Source organism: Hylobates moloch, unplaced genomic scaffold (genome assembly GCF_009828535.3).
Source record: "Hylobates moloch isolate HMO894 unplaced genomic scaffold, HMol_V3 SCAFFOLD_15, whole genome shotgun sequence".
NCBI classification, from domain to species: domain Eukaryota; kingdom Metazoa; phylum Chordata; class Mammalia; order Primates; family Hylobatidae; genus Hylobates; species Hylobates moloch.
The window spans coordinates 34,291,112-34,313,420 of NW_026652290.1; the positions used below are offsets into that span (position 1 = coordinate 34,291,112).

A 22,309-nucleotide genomic window follows, 5' to 3' on the forward strand; every position below is an offset into this window, starting at 1 on the left:
AATGGGCGTGATGTCTCAGGCCTGTAATCCCAGCACTTTGGGAGGCTGAGGTGGGCGGGTCACAAGGTCAGGAGATTGAGACCATCCTGGCTAACACAGTGAGACCCAATCTCTACTAAAAATACAAAAAAATTAGCCAGGCATGGTGGTAGGTGCCTGTAGTCCCAGCTACTCAGGAGGCCGAGGCAGGAAAATCGCGTGAACCCAGGAGGCGGAACTTGCAGTGAGCGGAGATCACGCCACTGCACTCCAGCCTGGGGAACAGAGCGAGACTCCGTCTCAAAAAAGAAAAAAAAATTATCAGTGTATGGTGGTGCTCGCCTGTAATCCTAGCTACTCAGGAGACTGAGGTGCAAGAATTGCCCGAACCCAGGAGGTGGAGGTTGCAGTGAGTTGAGATTGCACCACTACACTCCAGCCTGGGCAACAGAGCAAGACTTGGTCTCAAACTCCTGACCTCGTGACCCGCCCACCTCGGCCTCCCAAAGTGCTGGCATTACAGGCGTGAGCCACCGTGCCCGGCCGGAATATTTTTTAATTTGTTTGTATCATCTGATTTATTTATTTGTAGAGAGCTTTCTCTTCCCTTGTTAGCTGTATTCCTTGGTACTTTATTCTTTTTGTGGCAACTGTGAATGAATTCGCTTGTGACTTGGCTCTCAGCTTGACTGTTGTCAATGTATAGGAATGCTATACATTCTGCACAAATTTCTGCACATTGATTTTGTATCATGAGACTGCTGAAGTTGCTTATCAGCTTAAGAAGCTTTTGGGCTGAGACAATGGGGTTTTCTAAATATAGGATCATGGCATCTGCAAACAGGGAGTTTGGCTTCCTCTCTTCCTATTTGAATGCCCTTTATTTCTCTTTCCTGATTGCTGTGGCCAGAACCCCCAATACTATGTTGAATAGGAGTGCTCAAAGGCCATCCTTGTCTTGTGCCAGTTTTCTTTTTTTTTTTTTTTGAGACACAGTCTCACTGTCACCCAGGCTGGAGTGCAGCAGTGCAATCTCGGCTCACTACAACCTCCACCTCCCAGGTTCAAGAGATTCTCCTGCCTCAGCCTCCCAAGTAGCTAGGACTACAGGCATGCACCACCACGACCAGCTAATTTTTGTATTTTTAGTAGAGACGGGGTTTCACCATGTTGGCCAGGATGGTCTCAAACTCCTGGCCTCAAGTGATCTGCCCGCCTTAGCCTCCCAAATTGCTGGGATTACAGGCGTTAGCCACCACACTCGACCTTGTATCAGTTTTCAAGGAGAATCCTTCTTTAATAACATGTGCTGCCATAAAATGTTGGTGGATCTTAGGAAATCTTTTCTTCAAATGTTGTCTGCGGTAATTTTTCTACTCCAGTAGGAAACTTGTCCATTTTATACCATTGCACAATGTCCAGATTTATGGATATTTTCTCTAGTCATCTCATTAAGAGAGATTTTTTCTTCAAGTTGGAAAACTCTTCCTCCCAATAGATGTGTACACTGTTACAAGTAACCATAAACCCCAGTGTTAACTGGATCACTTAAAGGGAATTTACTGACTCACCGATAACTGATCAGAGCTCCAGCTTCATTCTTCCTGGGCTGCCTGGGCTCTGCTTTTTACCTCTTAACAATTTTGTCCTTAGGCTGCTTTCTACCATAGCGGCAGATGTCTGCCAACAGCAATCAGGGCTGTATGTTTCTTCAATCACACCCAAAAAAAAAAGAAAGTATTATCACTAAACCAAAATACTGAACAGAAGTCTCAAACCTTCTGATTGTACATCTTAGGTCACACACCACCCCTGAACCAATCCTAGTCAAACACCATGGGTGATACACACTGTCAAAGAGTAGATGTCCACAATAGCTGTTCTTTCTCGTTTATAACACTTCTTTTACCTAGTAATAATCAGCTACCATTTACTCAATACATACTGGGTGCTGCCTCTTCAGCCTTTTGGCCATTTAAACTACAGGAAACTGGGTTATCTTCAGATTACCTTAGTTATGGGAGTGTATGGAAAACATTAACGGGAAGGTGAAAGTGCAGCAAGCCACTTCAGCAGTTAACAGAAAGGCTCTCAGAGCACTGGACCGCCAATCAGGACACAGCAGCAGCTCTGGGATTCGACCACAGATTCTCTGGCGTGCCCTCGGGGAAAGGGTGGCCTCGGGCCCCCTACTCTACAGAGTCTCCTCCCACGACTGCCCAGCTCCCTGGCCGACTATCTTGCCTCCATCACATCACCATCAGTACCGGGCGTCTGCAGGGCAGAGCTGTCCAGGGACCTCCTCACAGCCTCCAGAGTCAAGAAATGCCTCCTCAGGGAAGCCCTCCACCGCATCCCTGACCTGTGAGTCACGGAGCTCCCGGGCACCATGCTGGCCACAAATGCCTAAGGAGCCCCCTGGAAGCAGCTATGGGTCCCGCAGGCACTCGCAGGCTAGCTGACACCTTTGGGGGACTGAGGGACCTGTCCTCCAATCCAATGCTCTCCTCACTCTCACAAGATTTTACAGACGCGGAAACCGAGGCCCGAGGCCCCAAGGGGTAATCGGCCCGCGTTCCCATGCCAATAACTGGCAGTGGCCGGACCCACACCTACTCCGTGACCCGCAGGCCAAGGGATCGAGCCCCAGATAGAACTTCTACACGAACTCCGCCCTTAGCGCCGCGCGGGGAACCTTCTCCCGGACGCAGAGACGGAAGCGGAAGTGCTGCCGAGTTGTAGCTATGGAGACGTGGGGGGCGGGCTGCCCGGAGAGCGCGACCTTTGACCTGCAGTCGAGCCTACGCCAGAGGCTGTCGCAAACAGAAGTGCAGCGGCGGCTGCGGCTGGTTGCCGGCCGACGGCGGGCTGGCGGAGATGGACGTAAGTCAGGTCGGGCCCACTGCCTCCCATCAAGCCTTCCGCGCCGCGATTTGGGATGTGGGAGTGTGCCCGATGGGAGGGCGCGGTAGTCTCCCTCTCGGTGCCCCGAAGCCCGCGCTGCCGTCGCCTACCCATCTTTCCTCAACTCCATCCCTGGCGGTTACCTGTCCCCGTAGAGCCCGTTTGTATACGATTTGCCACAGCGACCGCTGTCCGCCCTCATTCTCTGTCTCACAAGGCTTTCCGCCACTTGATTCCATAGAAGGTTTTTCCCTGTAAGAGTTCTACGCGTTCCGTGTGGAATTAGGAAAAGAGTTCTTCTGACACCTGGGTTTGATTTTGTTTTGCAGGATCCTGTTCAAGATGGGGTGGCTTCACCAGCTACCCCTGGGACCGGGAAATCTAAGGTGAAGAGAATACTTGAATAGCGGGCTCCCTGAAGAGTGAAAGGGTGATGAATTGGAAAACTTTGGCATGGGGAAGGGGGGCACTGTGTTAAATAGCCTCGCTCCAAGGGATCTCAATTTTAGTGTACGCAGTCACCCATCCATTTCCTGTTTCTTTATTCCCCGCCCACCCCGATATAGAAAGACTTTTTGTTTACTTCCTGCTCCTGGTTAGCACTGCTGGGAGATGCTGCTATTTTTCGAACATTAAACAAAGCAGTCTAAGAAGGTGTATATAGTGGTGTAGTGGAAGGAGCAGTGACATGGGGTAGGAATCAAGGGATATCGATCTGTGGGCTCCAGTTTCTACATTGCCAAAGAGTTTAGTCCAGTTTTATGGCCCTGTACAATGTTTAACATTCAGTCATTCTAAATGATAGTGGTTTATTGCTAAGGTTTATTGTTTGCATGCTAAATTTCAGGCACTTGCCTAACCACTCAGTTCCATCATTTAAGCTTCATGATAACCATGAGATAGGTACTGTTGTTACCCTCCTTTTACAGATGAGAAACCTGAGACCACAGGCTTAAGCAATTTTCTCAAGTGGTAAAGCTCAATTTTTTAATTAAAGCCTGAATGTTACCCGGTTCATCTTGCTGCTGTAATTATGCTTAAATTTTCTTGTGACCAAAGACTTGCAGCCTTGAATAGAATGAAATAATTTTACAGCTCCAAGGAATTTTAAGTAGCAATAGCTCCAACCCACTAATTTTACAATTAAAGAAATCAAAAGCTAGCAATGTTAACCTGTAACATTAGCTATAAGAGGATATGGCCTGGTTTTTACATTTCATAGTAGTTGCATAACTAATTTTTAGTAGTTGCATAGCAATTACAGAATTGACGTTGCATTTGCTGATTTTAAAAAATGGCCGGGCGCGGTGGCTCACGCCTGTAATCCCAACACTTTGGGAGGCCGAGGCGGGCGGATCACCTGAGGTCAGGAGTTTGAGACCAGCCTGGCCAACATGGTGAAACCCCATCTCTACTAAAAATACAAAAATTAGCCGGGCGTGGTAGCGGGCGCCTATGATCCCAGCTATTTGGGAGGCTGAGGCAGGAGAATTGCTTGAACCTGGGAGGCAGAGGTTGCAGTGAGCCAAGATCGTGTCATTGCACTCCGGCCTGGGCAATAGAGCGAGACTCTGTCTCAAAAAAAAAAAAAAAAGTGAAACAAAGTATGCGGTTGGCATAAAGATTTATTCTGTAGAATGTTTTTGTTTTCTGGCAGACATTGTTTCTTTTTTGTGGTATACTAGAAACATGAGTTATAACAAGTTGGTAACATGACCACATCTTTCAGCTGGAAACATTGCCCAAAGAAGACCTCATCAAGTTTGCCAAGAAACAGATGATGCTAATACAGAAAGCTAAATCAAAGTGTACAGGTATTGGGTTGAAAATATTCATCTTGATCACAGTCTTTTTAATCGTGGTTTAAAATGGTGGTTTTTAAAATAATGCATTGGCTTGTTTTTGTTGGTTTTCCAGTGATTCCAAATACACCTTAGTGTAGTAGAATCTGTTATTTAACATTCTAAAAATTTACCTCTGATTTCTAAATTATTCCCACGTCTCTAAACCGCAGTGACTTTTGAGTTGTTAAAGTCAGGGAGGAGGATTTTTAAAGTTTGTGTAAGTTAAGTATGTTTTTCCTTCATGTAGACTTTAGATTCTTCTGAGTAAAGCGTTTTTTCAAGAGAAGTCAGTTGAAATGTTAGAGACAGAAGATAAGCCCAAAGAGATGGAAAGCTTCCTCAATTAAAATAATAAAAGATTTCCATTTATAGACACTGAAATATATTTATCTGCTGAAGTTGATTGATTCCCTATTCAGTTTTCTTTTTATTCCAGAAGGAAAAAGAACTTAGCATCCTTTTTTTTAGTATGTGTACATGAGCTCTTGAATTTCCAGTGACTTAAAATATTAACTACTTAGCCTAAAAGCTAAGACTTATTTTCTATTAGAAAAGATAAAATTATGTCTTAGAAGTTTGGATCACCTTGCAATGAAGAGAATAATTTATTTGGAAAGAAGTTCTAGGCCTGAGATCTAGGCATTTGCTAATGAAACACTTAGATTAACGTTTCTTTTCTCTCTCGCTCTCTCTTTTTTTTTTTTTAAAGACAGAGTCTCGCTTTTCTTGGCCAGGCTGGAGTGCGGTGGTGCAATCTCAGCTCACTGCAACCTCCCCTTCCCGGGTTCAAGTGTTTCTCCTGCCTCAGCCTCCCGAGTCCTCCCGAGTAACTGGGACTGCGGGCGCCTGCCACCATGCCTGGCTAATTTTTGTATTTTTAGTAGAGACGAGGTTTCACCATGTTGGCCAGTCTGTTCTTGATAACGTTTATTCTTAATATGCGATTGTTGCTTTAAGGTTATATAGTAAGATGTACTTAAAGGTGAAATAATATGTCTGGGGTATACTTGAAAATTATCAGATGGATAAGAAAAGCAGTGAAGGGGGAAGTAAGTACAGGTTGGGAGGAAACAAAATTGGCCATGTAATGCTGAAGTCTAGTGATGAGTGCAGAGATTAATCATACTATTCTGCTTAAATATATTCTAATTTGCAGATTTTGGGGGGTTTTGTGAGAATGTACTTATCAGTTTCCCAGTAATTTTGTTCTTTATTTCTGAACCGGAGTCCTTTATTTTTTAATTGTGTAGAATTGGAGAAAGAAATTGAAGAACTCAAATCAAAACCTGTTATTGAAGGAACTGATGATATTATTAAGGTAATTATTACGTTGGGAAATGTCTAAAGAGAAATAAAATTTCCATGAGGATTGTCAGTCTGCTAGAGGCTATCTGGCTTTCTGTCCCTGTTCTACTTCCTCTCTGCCTTGGTTGTTTTTACCTATCTGATTCACTGTAAAAAGAGTGGGTTAATGACTTCTAGGTCTCTTTCTGTTCTGAAATGATTATTCTACTCTCTTCCCACGTATTTTCTTTTTTCTTTCTTTCTTTTTTTTTCTTTTTTTTTTTTGAGATAGAGTCTTGCTCTGTCACCAGGCTGAAGTGCAGTGGTGCGATCTTGGCTCACTGTAACCTCTGCCTCCCGGGTTCAAGCGATTCTCCTGCCTCAGCCTTCCAAGTAGCTGGGACTACAGGTGCAGGCCACCACGCCCAGCTAATTTTTGTATTTTAAGTAGAGACGGGATTTCACCGTGTTGGCCGAGATGGTCTTGCTCTCTTGACCTCATGATCCACCTGCCTCAGCCTCCCAAAGTGCTGGGATTACAGGCGTGAGCCACCATGCCCAGGCTATATTTTCTAATTATGGTTGTTACTTCATCTTCATTCTCTGCTCTTTCCCAGCCCCCTAAGAAAACCTGGCCATGCTCAGGACTTCAGTGATTTTAGGTGTACAGTATATAATCTATAGATAGATCCATATCCCTGGACATGACTACTGACCCAGATCTCACAGTTGTGTTTCCCTCTCACACATTTCACTTATCTCATCAAACTCAACCAAATTGCTTCCCTTGGTTAGACCAGTGGCACCACAATTTTTTATACCTTTTGACTTTAGAGACACTTTAACTTCTCTATTTCCTTTATTCTCTATATGTGTCAGTCACCAGAGACCTATTATAGCTTTAAGATATTGTTCCAGTTTTTTTTTTTCTCTCCATTTCTATGGCTTATGTTAAACACATCAAATACTTAACCTATTTCAATAAGAACCTCACTGGGTTCTCTTTCTCTTTTTAGTCTTATGTAATCCTGTCAGATAACAAAATATTGTTTTTATTCCCTGTTTAAAAACCTGAGTTGCAGGCCAAATGCAGTGGCTCACACCTGTAATCCCAGCACTTTGGGAGGCCAAGGTGGGAGGATCACTTGAAGTCAGGAGTTTGAGATCAGCCTGGCCAGCATGGTGAAACCCTGTCTGTACTAAAAATACAACATGTAGCTGGGCGTGATTGCCCACACCTGAAATCCCAACTACTCAGGAGGCTGAGGCACGAGGATTGCTTGAAGCCAGGAGGCAGAAGTTGCAATGAGCTGAGATTGAGCCACTGTACTCCAGCCTGGGCAACAGAGCAAGACTCCATTTAAAAAAAAAAACAAAAAAACAAAAAAAACCTGAGTTGCTTATTCTTATTTCCACTCCCTTAATGCTAACAAATGCTTTTTCATTCCCTCACTTTCATTCCCCGCCTTAGGCCAAGCTTCTATAAAGTTTCTTTTGCATCTCCAAGCTCTGAAATACTGTTTTCACTGCTTTTGCATAATATCCTTTGGTTATATATTTATTTTTATTTATTTATTTGTTTATTTTGAGACACAGTCTCACTCTGTTGCCCAGGCTGGAGTGCAGTGGCACAATCTCGGCTCACTGCAAGCTCCGCCTCCTGGGTTCACGCCATTCTCCTGCCTCAGCCTCCCGAGTGGCTGGGACTACGGGCACCCGCCACCATGCCCGGCTAATTTTTTGTATTTTTAGTAGAGACAGGGTTTCATTGCGTTAGCCGGGATGGTCTCGATCTCCTGACCTCGTGATCCACCTGCCTCGTCCTCCCAAAGTGCTGGGATTACGGGCATGAGCCACTGCGCCCAGCCTGGTTATATATTATCTTATTTTCTCTTCAGTGGCTCCCCACTTGTGAGCAGTGGACTACTGAGGGAATCCCAGAGAGTTATTACAAGGGGTCTTTAAATCCATATGCATGTCACACAGTATCATTTTGTTCTTTAGTTACAATGTATGAAGCTAGAATGATGTGCACAAATGTCACTTCATTTTATAATGTACTGTTTCATTTAAGTATTACTGAGTTTACAGTAGTCTTCTTTGTATGTTTGGTCATTATATGTTTTCTTAATCCATGATAGCCACAGTACAACTATATGGTAATTAAGGAAGAAGGTCGATTACACCCAGACTGCCTGAGTCAGGCTTTCAGACCCTTGTTCCTCTACTGACCAGCTGTGTGACCTTGACTAAGTTTCTTAAATTCTTTCTCTGTGATTCAGTTTTGTCATCTGTAGAACAGCAATAATAATACTTTCTGTTTGTAGGATTGAGGTACAAATAGGATTGATGTAGAAATATAGGATTGATAAGGTAATACATCTACTGCACATAGAACTGGGTTGGTCACATAAGTACCCAGTAATTGTTAGTTATCATTGTTATTACTACCATGTATTATTTCTGGGGGATTTTTTTTTTTTTTCTTGAGATAAGGTTTCTCCCTATCGCCCAGGCTGGAGTGCAGTGGCATGATCTCCGTTCACTGCAACCTCTAGAGTGTTTTCTAGTCTTTTATCCATTAACTCTTTTATAATACTTTTTACAGAATTGCATTTCAGAATAAGAACATTTAAATATCTACCTGCTGTTTCCTCCTTATCACTCATCAATATATTCTCCCACTGTCAAAACTACTCCTAAAGACAAGATTAGAAAATTTCAGCCAGGCTCAGTGGCTCACATTTGTAATCCCAGCACTTTGGGAGGCTGAGGCAGATGGATCACCTGAGGTCAGGAGTTGGAGACCAGCCTGGCCAACTTGGTGAAACCCCATCTCTATTCCAAATACAAAAATTAATCAGGCATGGTGGCACACGCCTGTAGCCCAAGCTACTCGGTAGCTGAAGCAGAAGAATCGCTTGAACCCAAGAGGCAGAGGTTGCAGTGAGCTGAGATAGTGCCGCTGCACTACAGCCTGAGCGACAGAGTGAGACTCCGTCTCAAGAAAAAAAAAATTCTCCAAGTTAGCCAACTTTACCTTTAAGGTTTTTTTTCCCTTCTTTTTTTTTTTCTTGATCCGTTATATTTATACGTATCCATGGGGTACATGTGAAATTGTGTTAAATGCATAGAATATATAATCATCAAATCAGAGTAGTATCCACACCCAGGTATTTATCATATATACATGTTGGGTACATTTCAAGTCTTCTGGCTATTTTGAAAAATACTTATCTTTCCCTGTCTTAGATTTTACTTAACATAATGACCTCCAGCTCCATCCATATTCCTGGAAATGGCCTGATCTTATTCTTTTTTATGGCAATATAGTATTCCATTGTGTATATATACCACATTTATCCATTCATCCTTTGATGGGCACTTAGGTTGATATCATATATTTGCTATTGTGAATAGTGCTGCAATAAACACAAGAGTGCATATATCCCTTTGTTATATTGATTTGTTTTCAATAACTACCAATATTGGGGTTTTTGGATTGTATGGTAGCTCTATTTTTAGTTTTTTGAGAAATCCCCAACTGTTTTCTTTTTTCTGAGATGGAGTCTTGCTCTGTCACCCAGGCTGTAGTGCAGTGGCGCAATCTTGGCTCACTGCAAGCTCTGCCTTCCAGGTTCACACCATTCTTCTGCCTCAGCGTCCCGAGTAGCTGGGACTACAGGTGCTGGCCACCAAGCCTGGCTAATTTTTTATATTTTTTAGTAGAGATGGGGTTTCACCATATTAGCCAGATGGTCTCGATCCCTTGACCACTTTGGGAGCCAGCCTCAGCCTCCCAAAGTGTTGGGATTACAGGCGTGAGCCACCGCTCCCAGCCTGAGAAATCCCCAACTGTTTTCTGTAGTGGCTATACTTACCTACACATACACCAACAGTGTAGAAGAGTTCTCCTTTCTCCACATTGTCACTAATATCTGTTACTTTTTTTCTTCTTAATAGCCATTCCTCATTGTGGTTTTGATTTGCATATCCCTGATGATTAGTGATATTGAGTATTTTATCATATACTTGTTGGCCATTTCTTTGTCTTTTAAGAAATGTCTATTCATGTCCCTTGCCTATTTTTTAATGGGGTTATTTTTTAATGTTGTTTTGTTGTTTGAGTTCCTTGTATACTCTGGATATTAGTCCCATATTGGATGAGTACATTGCAAATATTTTGTCCCATTTAAGAGGTTGTCTTCTTCATGGTGTTGATTGTTTCTTTTGCTATGCAGAAGCTTTTTAGCCTATAATCTCAGCATTAAGGGAAGCCATGGCAGGAGGATCACTTGAGCCAAGTGGTTTGAGAGCAGCCTGAGAAACATAGCAAGATCCATTTCTACAAAAACATAAATTAGCCAGACATAGTGGAACATGTCTGTAGTCCCATCTTCTTGGCACACTGAGATAGGAAGATCACTTGATCCCAGGAGGTTGAGGCTGCTGTGAGCCATAATCACACTTATTGCACTCCAGCCTGGGTGACAGAGGGAACCCTTATATTAAAAAAAAAAAAAAAATTTAAGATGCCTTTCAGTTTAATGTAGTCCTATTTGTCTGTTTTTGTTGCCTGGGCTTTGAGATCTTAGCCATAAAATCTTTGCCTAGACAAATGTCTTGATGCATCTGCCCTGTGTTTTCTTCTAGTTTTACACTTTTGGGTCTTATATATAAGTCTTTAATCTATTTTTGTTGATATTTGTATCAACTAAATGATGAGAGATAGGGACTCACTTTCATTCTTTTGCATATAGTTACCTGGTTTTCTTGGCACCATTTGTTGAAGAGGGTGTCCTTTGCCCAGTGTGTGTTCTTAATGGCATTGTCGAAGATCGGTTGTCTATAAATATGAGGATTTATTTTTGGGATCTCTATTTGTTCCATTGGTCTGTATGCTTGTTTATATACCATTACTTTGTTGCTTTGGTTTCTACAGCCTTGTAATATGTTTTGAAGTCAAGTAGTGTGATGCCTCCGCTTTATTTTTTAACTCAGAATTTCTTTAGCTTTTCTGGCTTTGTTTTTGGTTTCATGAAAATGTTAGGATTCTTTTTTCTGTTTCTGCGAAAAATGATGTTGGTATTTTAATAGGGATTTCATTGAACTGTACATTAGTTTGGGTAGTATGATCATTTTAACAATATTCTATGAGCATGAAATGTCTTCCCGCTTATTTGTGTTCTCTTCAGTTTCTTTCATCTGTGTTTTTGTAGTTTTCATTATAGAGATCTTACACTTCTTTGGCTTTTGTTTGAGCTACTGTAAAAGGTGTTGCCTTCTTGATTTCCTTTTTTAGCTATTTTATTGTTGGTATGTAGAAATGCTACTGGTTTTTGTATGTTGAGTTTGTATCCAGCAACTTTACTGAATTTATTTATCAGCTCTAAGAGTTTTTTGATGGTCTTTTGTCATCTGTAGAGAGGGACAGTTTAACTTCCATGTTTCCAATTTGGATGCCTTTTATTTCTTTCTCTTGCTTAATTGTTCTGGCTAGGACTGTCAGTCCCATGTTGAATAGTAGTAGTGAAAGTGGGCATCTTTGTCTTCAGTTCTTAGAGGAAAGATTTTCAACTTTTCCCCATTTTTATGTGATATTAATGTGAGTTTGTCATATGTGGCCTTTATTATTTTGAAGTATAATCCTTCTGTGCCTAGTTTGCTAAGAGTTTTCATCCTGAAGGGATTTTGAATTTTATGAATTCCTTTTTCTGCCTCTATTGAGATGACGTATGACTTTTGCCCTTTATTCTGTTGATGTGATATGTCACATTGATTTGCATATATTGAACCATCCTTGCATCCCTGGAATAAATTCATTTGATCATGGTGTATTACCTTTTCGATATGTTAGATTTGGTTTGCTAGTATTTTGTTGAGGAATTTTGCATTGGTGTTCATCAGGGATATTGGTTGTTGCTTTCTTTTTTTTTTTTTTTTTTTTTTTTTTTGCTGTGTCCTTGTCTGGTTTTGGTATCAGGGTAGCACCAGCTTTCTAGAATGAGTTAGAGAAAATTGCCACCTCTTCAGTTTTTTGGAGTAGTTTCAGGAGGATTGGATTAGGTCTTTATACATTTGGTAGAATTCAGTGTGCATCCATCTGGTTCTGGGCTTTTCTTTCTGGGGAGACTTTTTATTACTGATTCATTGTTGCTACTCATTATTAATTTGTTCAGGTTTTCTATTTTTTTTTCCTGGATTTTTCTTTGATAGATTGTATGTTTCCAGAAATTTATCCATTTCCTCTAGGTTTTCCAGTTTGTGAGTGCATAGCTGTTCATAATATTCTCTGATGGTCTATTTATTTCCATGAGAATGGTTGTAATGTCTCCTTTTTCATTTCTGATTTTATTTAGGTCTTCTTTTTTGTTGTTGTTAGCCTAACTAGTAGTTTATCAATTTTGTTTATCTTTTTGAAGAACAAGCTTTTCATTTTGTTGATCCTCTGCCTTTTTTAAAAGTCTCTATTTCATTTAGTTCTGCTTTGATCTTTATTAGTCGTTTCCTTCTGCTAATTTTGGGTTTGGCTTGTTCTTTCTGGTTCATTGAGGTAAATCATTAGATTGTGTGAAATCTTTTTACTTTTTGGATGTAGGCGTTTATTGCCATGAACTTACCTTTTAGCACTGCTTTTGTTGTATCACATAGGTTTTGGTATGTTGTAGTTTCCATTTTCATTTGTTCCAAGAAATTTTTTGATTTTCATTTTAATTTCCTTATTGACCCATGGTCATTTGAGACCATGCTATTTAATTTTCATGTATTTCTGTCACTTCCAAAGTTCCCCTTGTTACTGATTTCTAATATTACATTGTGGTTCGAGAACATACTTGATACGATTTTGATTTTTAAAAATTTGTTGAGAATGGTTTTGTGGCCTAACATGGTCTTTTCTGAAGAATGAATGTTTCATGTGCTGTCGAGAAAAATATGTATTCTGCAGCTGTTGGATAAAATGTTCTGTAAACATCTGTTAGGTCCATTTGGTCTAAAGTCCGGTTTAAATGCAATGTTTCTTTGTTAATTTTCTGTCCAGATGATCTGTCTAATGCTGAGAGTGGGGTGAGGTTGCCCAGTACTATTGCACTGGAGTCTGTCTCTCTCTAGATCTAGTAATACTTGCTTTAGGAATCTGGGTGCTCCAGTGTTGGGTTCATATATGTTTAGAATTGTTACATCTTTTTGCTGGTTTGATTCCTTTGCCATTATATAATGACCTTCTTTGTCTTTTTTTTTTTTTTTTTTTTTTTTTTACTATTTTTGACTTAAAGTCTGTTTTATCTAAGTATAGCTACTCAGGAGCCTGAGGCAGAAGAATCGCTTGAACCCGGGATGCAGAGGTTTTAGTGAGCAGAGATCACGCTGCTGCCAGGCTGGAGTGCAGTGGTGCGATCTCAGCTCACTGCAGTCTCCGCCTCCTGGGTTCAAGTGATCCTGCCTCAGCCTCCCAAGTAGCTGGGATTACAGCTGTCTGCCACCATGCCCAGCTAATTTTTTGTATTTTTAGTAGAGACGGGGTTTCACCATGTTGGCCAGGCTGGTCTTGAGCTCCTGACCTCAGTTGATCCACCCGCCTCAGCTTCCCAAAGTGCTGAGATTAAAAGCATGAGCCACCGTGCCTGGCCACTAAATAGATTTTCTAATCCTTTTGTTCTCTCTGCTCATTTGGTTTCTATTTGCATGGAATATCTTTTTCCATGCTTTAACTTTCAGTCTATATGTCTCTTTACAGAGAAAGTGCATTTTTTGTGGTCAGTACGTAGTTGGATTATGTTTTTTATCCTTTTAGCCAGCCTGTATCTTTTAAGAGGAGAGCTTAACTCCATTTACATGCAAAGTTATTAATGATATGTGAGCCTTTTTTCTGTCATATTAATGGTTTTCTGGTTGCTTTATATATTCTTTCTTCCTTTCTCTTATTGTTTGTTATAATGGTTTGCCGTCTTTTTATAGTGGTACCATTTGAGTCCTTTCTCTTCCTTATTTGTGTGTTGCTTTACCAGTGAGTTTTCTATTTGTGTGTGTTTTTATGATCATAAATGTCATCCTTTCACTTTCAGGTTTAGGACTTCCTTGAACATTTCTTGTAGGTCTGGTCTAGTGGTAATGAATTCCCTTAGCTTTTGCTTGTCTGGAGAAGACCTTATTTCTCCTTCATTTATGAAGGATAATTTTGCTGATTATAGTATCTTTGTGATATGGTTTGGATTTGTGTCCCTGCCCAAATTTCATGTCAAATTGTAATCTTCAGTGTTGGAGGCGAGGCCTAGTGGGAAGTGACTGGATCATGGGGATGAACATGAACTTCCCCCTTGCTGTTCTCATGATAGTGAGTGACTTCTCATGAGATCTGGTTGTTTAAAAGTGTATAGCATTTTCCCCTTCGCTGTCTTCCTCCTGCTCCGACTCTGTAAGACGTGCCTCTTTCCTCTTTGTCTTCTGCCATGATTGTAAGTTTCCTGAGGCCTCCCCAGCCATGCTTCCTATACAGCTTGAAGAACCATGAGCCAATTTAATCTCTTTTCTTTATAAATTACCCAGGCTCAGATAGTTCTTTATAGCAGTGCAAGATCAGACTAATACACTTTGGCTGGGAGTTTTTCCTTCAACATTTTGAATATATCATTCTCTTATCTCCAATGAATATATTATTCTCTTTTCTATTCTCTTTTCTCTGGGTCTGTAAGCTTCCTACTGAGAAACCTGCTGTAAGTCTGATGGGGGTTCCTTTATAGGTGACTAGATGCTTTTTGCTGGATTTTTTTTTTCCTCTTTGCTGTTTTTAGAATTCTCTTTGTCTTTGATTTATGGCAGTTGACTATAAATATGCCATAGAGAATACCTTTTTGCATTGTATTTGTTTGGGGCTACCTGGGCCTCCTGTATCTGGATATCTACCTCTCTTGCTAGACTTGGTGAGTTTTCATGTATTATTTCACCAAATAGGTTTTCTGGTATTTTTTCGTTTTGTTTTGTTTTTGAGGCGTAGTTTCACTCTTGTGGCCCAGGCTGGAGTGCAGTGGCGCGATCTTGGCTCACTGCAACCTCCGCCTCCTGGGTTCAAGTGGTCCTGCCTTAGCCTCCCAAGTAGCTGGGATTACAGCCATCTGCCACCATGCCCAGCTAATTTTTTGTATTTTTAGTAGAGATGGGGTTTCACCATGTTGGCCAGGCTGGTCTCGAGCTCCTGACCTCAGGTAATCCACCTGCCTCAGCTTCCCAAAGTGCTGGGATTACAAGCATGAGCCACTGTGCCTGGCCACTAAACAGGTTTTCTTCTTCTTTTTTTTTTTTTTTTTTTTGAGACAGAGTCTCACTCTTTCGCCCAGGCCGGACTGCAGTGGCCTATCTCAGCTCACTGCAAGCTCCGCCTCCCAGGTTCACACCATTCTCCTGCCTCAGCCTCCCAAGTAGCTGGGACTACAGGCGCCCACCACTGCGCCCGGCTAATCTTTTTTTTGTATTTTAGTAGAGATGGGGTTTCACCGTGTTAGCCAGGATGGTCTTGATCTCCTGACCTTGTGATCTGCCTGCCTCGGCCTCCCAAAGTGCTGTGATTACAGGCGTGAGCCACGCACCCGGCCACTAAATAGGTTTTCTAATCCTTTTCTTCTCTCTTTGCTTTCAGATACCCCAGTAATTCAAATAAATATTTGGAGGCCAGGTGCGGTGGCTCACGCCTGTAATCCCAGCACTTTGGGAGGCCAAGGCGGGCGGATCACGAGGTCAGGAGATCAAGACCACCCTGGCTAACACAGTGAAACCCCGTCTCTGCTAAAAAATACAAAAAAATTAGCCGGGCGTAGTGGCGGGCGCCTGTATTCCCAGCTACTCGGGAGGCTAAGGCAGGAGAATGGTGTGAATCCGGGAGGCGGAGCTTACAGTGAGCCGAGATCACGCCACTGCACTCCAGCCTGGGGGGCAGAGCGAGACTCAGTCTCAAAATAAAATAAAATAAAATAATAAATAAATATTTGGTCACTTTATGGAGTTGCATATGTCACAATGACTTTGCTTTTTTTTTTTTTTTTTTTTTGAGACAGAGTCTTGCTCTGTCACCCAGGCTGGAGTGCAATGACGTGATCTCGGCTCACTGCAACCTCTACCTCCCGAGTTCAAGTGATTCTCCTGCCTCAAGCTTGCGAGTAGCTGGGATTACAGATGCCCATCACCACGCCCAGTTAATTTTTGTAATTTTAGTAGAGACAGGGTTTCACCATGTTGGCCAGGCTGGTCTTGAACTCCTGACCTCAGATGATCCACCTGCCTCGGCCTCCCAAAGTGCTGGGATTACAGGCATGAGCCACCACATCTGGCCAACTTTGCTCATTTTTAAAAATTCTTTTACACTTATTTTTTTTTTTTGACTATATCAGAAAAAAAAGACCTGTCTTTAAGTTCTGACATTCTTTCTTTTGCTTGATCTAGTCCATTGTTGAAGCTTTTGAATGTATTTTGTTTTTTATTCTATGAATTCTTCAGTTCTAGAATTTCTATGTGGTTCTTTTTTTCTGATCTCTATCTCTGGTAAATTTGTCATTCATATCCTGAATTGTTTTTCTGATTTCTTTGTATTGTTTTTTGGAAATTTTTTGTATCTCACTGAGCTCCTTTAGTATCAAAATTTTGAATTCTTTTTCCAGTATCTTATGAATTTCTTTTAGATTGAGATCTGTTGCTAGAGAATTATTGTGTTCCTTTGGAGATGTCATGTGTCCATGCTTTTTAATGTTTTCTATGTCCTTTACCTTGATATCTGTGCATCTGGTGTAATAGTCACTTTTTCCAGTTTTTTAAATTTACTTTTGTAGGGAAGAACTTTTTCCTGAAGATGTATCTTTAGTATTGCTTGGGTAGAGCATAGTGGCTTTGATTTTAGGTGGGTGCAGTAGCGTAGGATCAGTATGACTTATTTGGCTGTAAACAGCGTCAGTGGTGTCTGTGATTTCGTCAGTGACTTAGGGTGCAGTTGTTAGTGGAGGCTGTGATAAAGTTTTGCTGGGGCCTGCAATGCCAAGTAGGCCAGTCTTCAGGTTGCAGTGGTGGCAGTTGTGGACTGAGCATGCCTATCCCTGGGCCCCAAAGTGTGTCTGCTGGCACCAGTGTTAGCAGGCCAATTCTTGAGCCTCCAGGTAGCTTGATCAGGTGCTGGGAATGGCAGCAGTGGGCCAGGCTGTTGGGTGGGTTCTTGAGCCCCTGGGCAGTGGATGTAGCATGGGAAATGGCAACAGCAGTGGTGGGACAACCCTCTGGGGCGTAACTGATCAGCATTGGTTTTGGCAGTGACTGTGATTTGTTGATTGGGCCAGTCTCCATATCCACAGGTGGTGCATAGCAGTGAGTGCCAGCTGTGGTGGTAGCAGCAGGTTAAGTGGGCCCTATCTCAGGCCCCAGGTTGAGTGCGCAGGTGCCACTGGTAATGGACTGGGCTGGACAATACCTAGTCCCCTGGACATTGCTCTCAGGTACTGGTAGGGGCTGGAGCCAGGACAGGCTGTGTGCCCTTAGGTTCCTCGGTGGTGTGTAAAGATGCCAGCTGTGGTGTATAAGGGTGGGGTGAGCGTCCCAGGCCACCAGCGGAATGTTCAGGTGGAGACAGCAGCATGTTGTGTCGCTGCTACTGAGGAGAGTGAAGTTGCTTCCCCTGGGAGCAGCCATAGGTAGGCAGCATCACCTGTGCCTCGGCCCACAGCGGTCTTTAGCCACAGCGGCTGCAGGCAGTGGAATTTGTCCTCAGGGTTCATGAGAATGCTCAGCCGCCCCTCTGCATGGTTAGAAGGGGCAAGATTGCCACCCGTGCTGCCACCTCAGCCTAGGTTGCCGGGCAAGACATAATCCAGTGGAGTGGAGGCCATGGCACTGTGCTGCCACTGTTCAAAACTCAGGGGCTTGTGGGGACAGCGTGAGCTCTCTGGAGCAATGCCTTCATGCGGCTTTCAGGAAACTCCCTATGTGAGTCTTGGGACCCACAGGGGTCAAGGGACCCTTCTGTGGCTAGGATTGTAGAAGTCTGCAACAGGAATGTGGACAGCTGAGAGTCTCTCACTTAGCCTTTCTGAGCATTGGGGAGTTTCTCTTTTCTCCCAGCCAACTGTAGCTGAGCAGGCTGCCTTGCTTCCTTCTCTTTCCTTATGTTTTAGGTCATTTTTGCATTGGTATGAAGAAATACCAGAGGTCTATGGGAAAAATGGAAGTATGGAAGGAAAGAGGGAGGGAGGGAAGGAGGGAGGGAGGGAGACGGGAGGGATGGAGACCTGGGACTGGGTAATTAATAAGAAAAGAGGTTTAATTGGTTCATCGTTCTGCAGGCTGTTCAGGAAGCATAGTTTTGGCTTCTAGGGAGGCCTCCGGGAGCTTTTATTTATGGCAGAAGGCAAAGGGGAAGCAGGCACGTCACATGGCGAAAGCAGGAGCAAGTGAGAGAGCACTGTGGGAAGAGGTGCCACACACTTTTAAACAACCAAATCTTGTGAACTCAGAGTGAGAGCTCACTTTTCACCAAGGGAATGGCTCAAGCCATTCGTGAGGAATCCACCCCCATGATCCAAACACCTCCCACCAGACCCCACCGCCAACACTAGGGATTACATTTCAACATGAGATTTGGGTGGGGACAAATTTCCAAACTGTCACCTTAAGGTGTTTTCTGTCACTTCTCTGTTGAATTTGTGTTCTCTCTTGGATGATCTATATATATATGTAATTATCTACTCACTATTTTGATTCATAGTGGAGGAGGTAAGTAAGAGATGCCTCTAATCAGCCACCTTTTGAAGCCCTCTCCTAACCTTGATCTCAGAGTATTGATTTTTAAAAAACTTTTTATTTCAATAGCTTTTGGGGCACAAGAGGTTTTTTGTTACATGGATGAATTATATAGTAGTGAAGTCTGAGATTTTAGTGCACCCATCACCAGAGTAGTGAACATTATACCTACTGTGTAGTTTTTTATCCCTAGCTCACCTTCCACCCTCCCTCTTTTGAGTCTCTAACGTCCACTATATCACTCTGTATGGCTTTGCGTACTCATAGCTTAGCTCCCACTTACAAGTGGGAATATATATGGTTTTTGGTTTTACTTTATTTAGAATGATGACCTCTAGCTCCATCCAAGTTGCCTAAAAAGACATTATTTCATTCCTTTTTATGGCTGAGTAGTATTCCATGGTGTATATGTGCCACATTTCCTTTATCCACTCATTAGTCAGTGGGCACTTAGGTTGGTTCCACATCTTTGCAATGGTGAATTGTGCCGCCATGAACATATGTGTACAAGTGTAGTCATCTAATGACTTATTTTCTTTTGGTATCTACCCAAAAGAAAATAAGTCATTTTGGATTGCTGGATCGAATGATAGATCTATGTTTAGCTCTTTAAGGTGTCTCCATACTGTTTTCCATAGAAGTTGTACTAATTTGCATTCCCATCAGCGGTGTATAAGTGTTACCTTTTCCCCACATCCACGCAAACATCTGTTGTTTTTGACATTTTTTGAAATGTCTCTCTCTGTCACCCAGGCCGGGGTGCAGTGGCGCAATCTCGGCTCACTGCAACCTCTGCTTCCCGGGTTCAAACTATTCTCCCTCAGTCTCCTGAGTAGCTGGGATTAAGGTGGTATCTCACTATGGCTTTAAGTTGCATTTCCCTGATGATTATGATGTTGAGCATTTTTTAATATGTTTGTTGGCCATTTTTATATATCCTTTTAAGAAATGTCTATTCATGTCCTTTGCCCACTTTTTAATGGGATTATTTGGGGTTTTTTATTGCTGATTTGTTCAGTCCTTGTAGATTCTGGATACTAGTCCTTTGTCAAATGCGTGGTTTGCAAATATTTTCTCCCATTCTGTGAGTGGTCTGTACTCTGTTGATTATTTCTTTTGCTGTGCAGAAGCTAATGAAAAAGTTCAGGTTTTATTTCAGTAGCTTTTGGGGTATAAGCAATTAAACTAAAAAGTTTAATTAGGTCCCATTTGTTTGTTTTTGTTTTTGTTAAATTTGCTTTTGAGGTATTAGTCATGAATTCTTTGCCTAGGCCAGGTTATTGATTTAATATTAAAGCATGTTATCCTGACCACTCAAGTCTCAGAAGGTAACAATTTAAGAAAATTATTTTGGGAGTGATGTTAACAGGTGTTCATCCCTTACTCAACCGCTACAAGTAAGTTCTCTATTTTAGAAAACTCATATAGCAATGTAATAATATGTTCTCTACATTTCTGGAAAACTGAAAAGGCTTTCTTGCTAAGTTACACCACTTTTTTGGGAAAGTACACTGGAAAAACCTATAGCTTTTAATAGAAACTTTTATGTTCTTTATATAACATGTTAAAATGTATGTCCTTACAAGTTTAAATTATGACTAAAACTTCTGGTAGACATCTTCTAGTGCATTAGAATACAATCTTAGTTGCATTGCAAACCTTGCATGTTTGACTTTTAAAGAAGGAGTAAGGAACCATATTTCTCATGTCAAAATTTGAGGTGCACAGTATTAGGGTTAATATTTATGCTGCTTCTAAATGCAAGAAGCATGAAAAAATTGCATGTTAAGATACTTGAATTTCTAGTCCATATCACAGTTAATAATTTCTCTTTTAAGCTGAAATCAAATTTGTATTTCCTAAGAAATACTGTCCATTCCGTGCTTCTCATCTTTAAGGTTTTTTTTAATAGTTGTTTGCATTTAGCCTGTATATATAGATCTCCTAAAATTAATTTATTTAGACTTCTGATACTTACCAATCAGAAGTTTATATTGTAATACTTATATATAATGTGAAAAAACTAATTTTAAAATTCAGGTTGTTCTAACCAAAGTCATATGCACATAATTTTTAATACCAAATTCTAAATAACTTATAATACCCAATAACTTCTGAAAATTATGTCTGTATTTCTAAATAATATGTCTATACTGCTGTTACTTGATTTATCAGTTCTAAAACTTCCTGTTACAACAGGTGAAAATCTAGCTGTCTTTCACCACCCCTTCTACTTTCCAAATGATCAAACAGATTAAATAATCTTTGTTTTATCTTTATTCCTGGTACCTGTCTTCTGTCTTCCTATACTTTTGGGCAGGCCTTTTGTGATGATCCTATGAACCTCTACACTGCTTACTTGTATTGGCCCCCTGTTCTTTGCTAGGTCACATGTCATTCACTCTCTGGGTTAACCATCTCATTTTGGTAGAGCACATTCTTCTGTAACTTCCTAAGAATGAACACATGTAGGTAAATTTTTGTATTGTCTTGTATTTAAATATTCCTTTATTCTACTCTCATGTTTGAATGATAGCTGTAACAATATAGAACTCTGAATTTTTCTACATCTGTTTTGTTTTTGTTTTCTTAAATAATAAAGTTTTTAAATTAGTATTACTTCATCTAAGAAGTTTAGACATAGCAGTTCTCAGGCTGGTACAGTCTTCCAGTGATGTCATCAGGACCCAGACACTCTTCATCCCTGTGCTCCTGCGTCCTCATCCTGTTGATCTGAAAAATCAGGGGTTTTAGGTTTTAGCTTTTATACTGTCTGTAGAAGAGGCAGGCAAGAAAGAATGTGTTGATTATGGAGGTTGAAGGAGACAGTCTATATAGAGTATGCCACAAAACTTTCCAGAATGCTCATCTAGATTTATATTTGCAATAGAGTTTTTCCTTTTTCTCAATAGAGTTTTTCCTTTTGTCTAAGAAGAAATGTCATTCACTTTTAATTTTTCCATCATTGTATTAAAATTTCTATTTGATGTTAAATATTTCAAAGAGCTCATTCTTGATATATGAATATTCTTTTTTCATCTTATTTAAAGATTCAACAAGTTCTATAATCTTTCTGAGCTAATAAATTTATGCTGTCTTGGACTTTACTTCTGCCTCCTTTGCTTTGTCTCCATTTCCTTCCAATTTAATTATTTGTGATATAATCCATGTGAACCTCCCCAAAAGCTAGGATCTTTAAAATAATAGACATCTTACATTGTAATCCTTACCCCCTTGCTACTCCACCCCCCCTAGTTTCCCACACCCCAGGAAACCATAATCCTAAGTCTCATGTTCATCATTCCTTTTCCTTTTATAAAGTTTTATTACATTTATAAGTATCATTTTATAATTTTTTTGTTTTAGTTTTTAACTTCACTAAAAGGGTATCATGTTGTTTGTAATGTATTAGGACTTTTTGCACTTAATATTTTTCTAAAGCTCATCTGTATCATTGCATGCCACCATGCTGCTATAAAGTATGACATTGTGTTACAATAACACAGTTCATTCATGAACTAGACTGTTAA

General features: G+C 41.2%; 1 protein-coding gene across 4 annotated transcripts in view; it reads left to right on the top strand.

Annotated features, from left to right (window-relative positions):
- Positions 1-2,263: 2,263 nt before the first annotated feature.
- Positions 2,264-22,309, top strand: part of GCC2 (GRIP and coiled-coil domain containing 2) — a 63,409-nt gene continuing 43,363 nt past the window's right edge. Inside the window, exons 1-4 of one of the 4 annotated variants that reach the window (XM_058429175.1) lie at positions 2,264-2,343; positions 3,213-3,269; positions 4,613-4,697; positions 5,978-6,045. In XM_058429175.1, the coding sequence (XP_058285158.1) occupies positions 4,661-4,697; positions 5,978-6,045 (105 nt within the window). In that variant the 5' untranslated portion in view covers positions 2,264-2,343; positions 3,213-3,269; positions 4,613-4,660. Of the gene's footprint in view, positions 2,344-2,781; positions 2,872-3,212; positions 3,270-4,612; positions 4,698-5,977; positions 6,046-22,309 lie in introns of those variants that run through there. The other 3 variants (XM_032178556.2, XM_058429174.1, XR_009210156.1) reach the window with 3 other exon arrangements.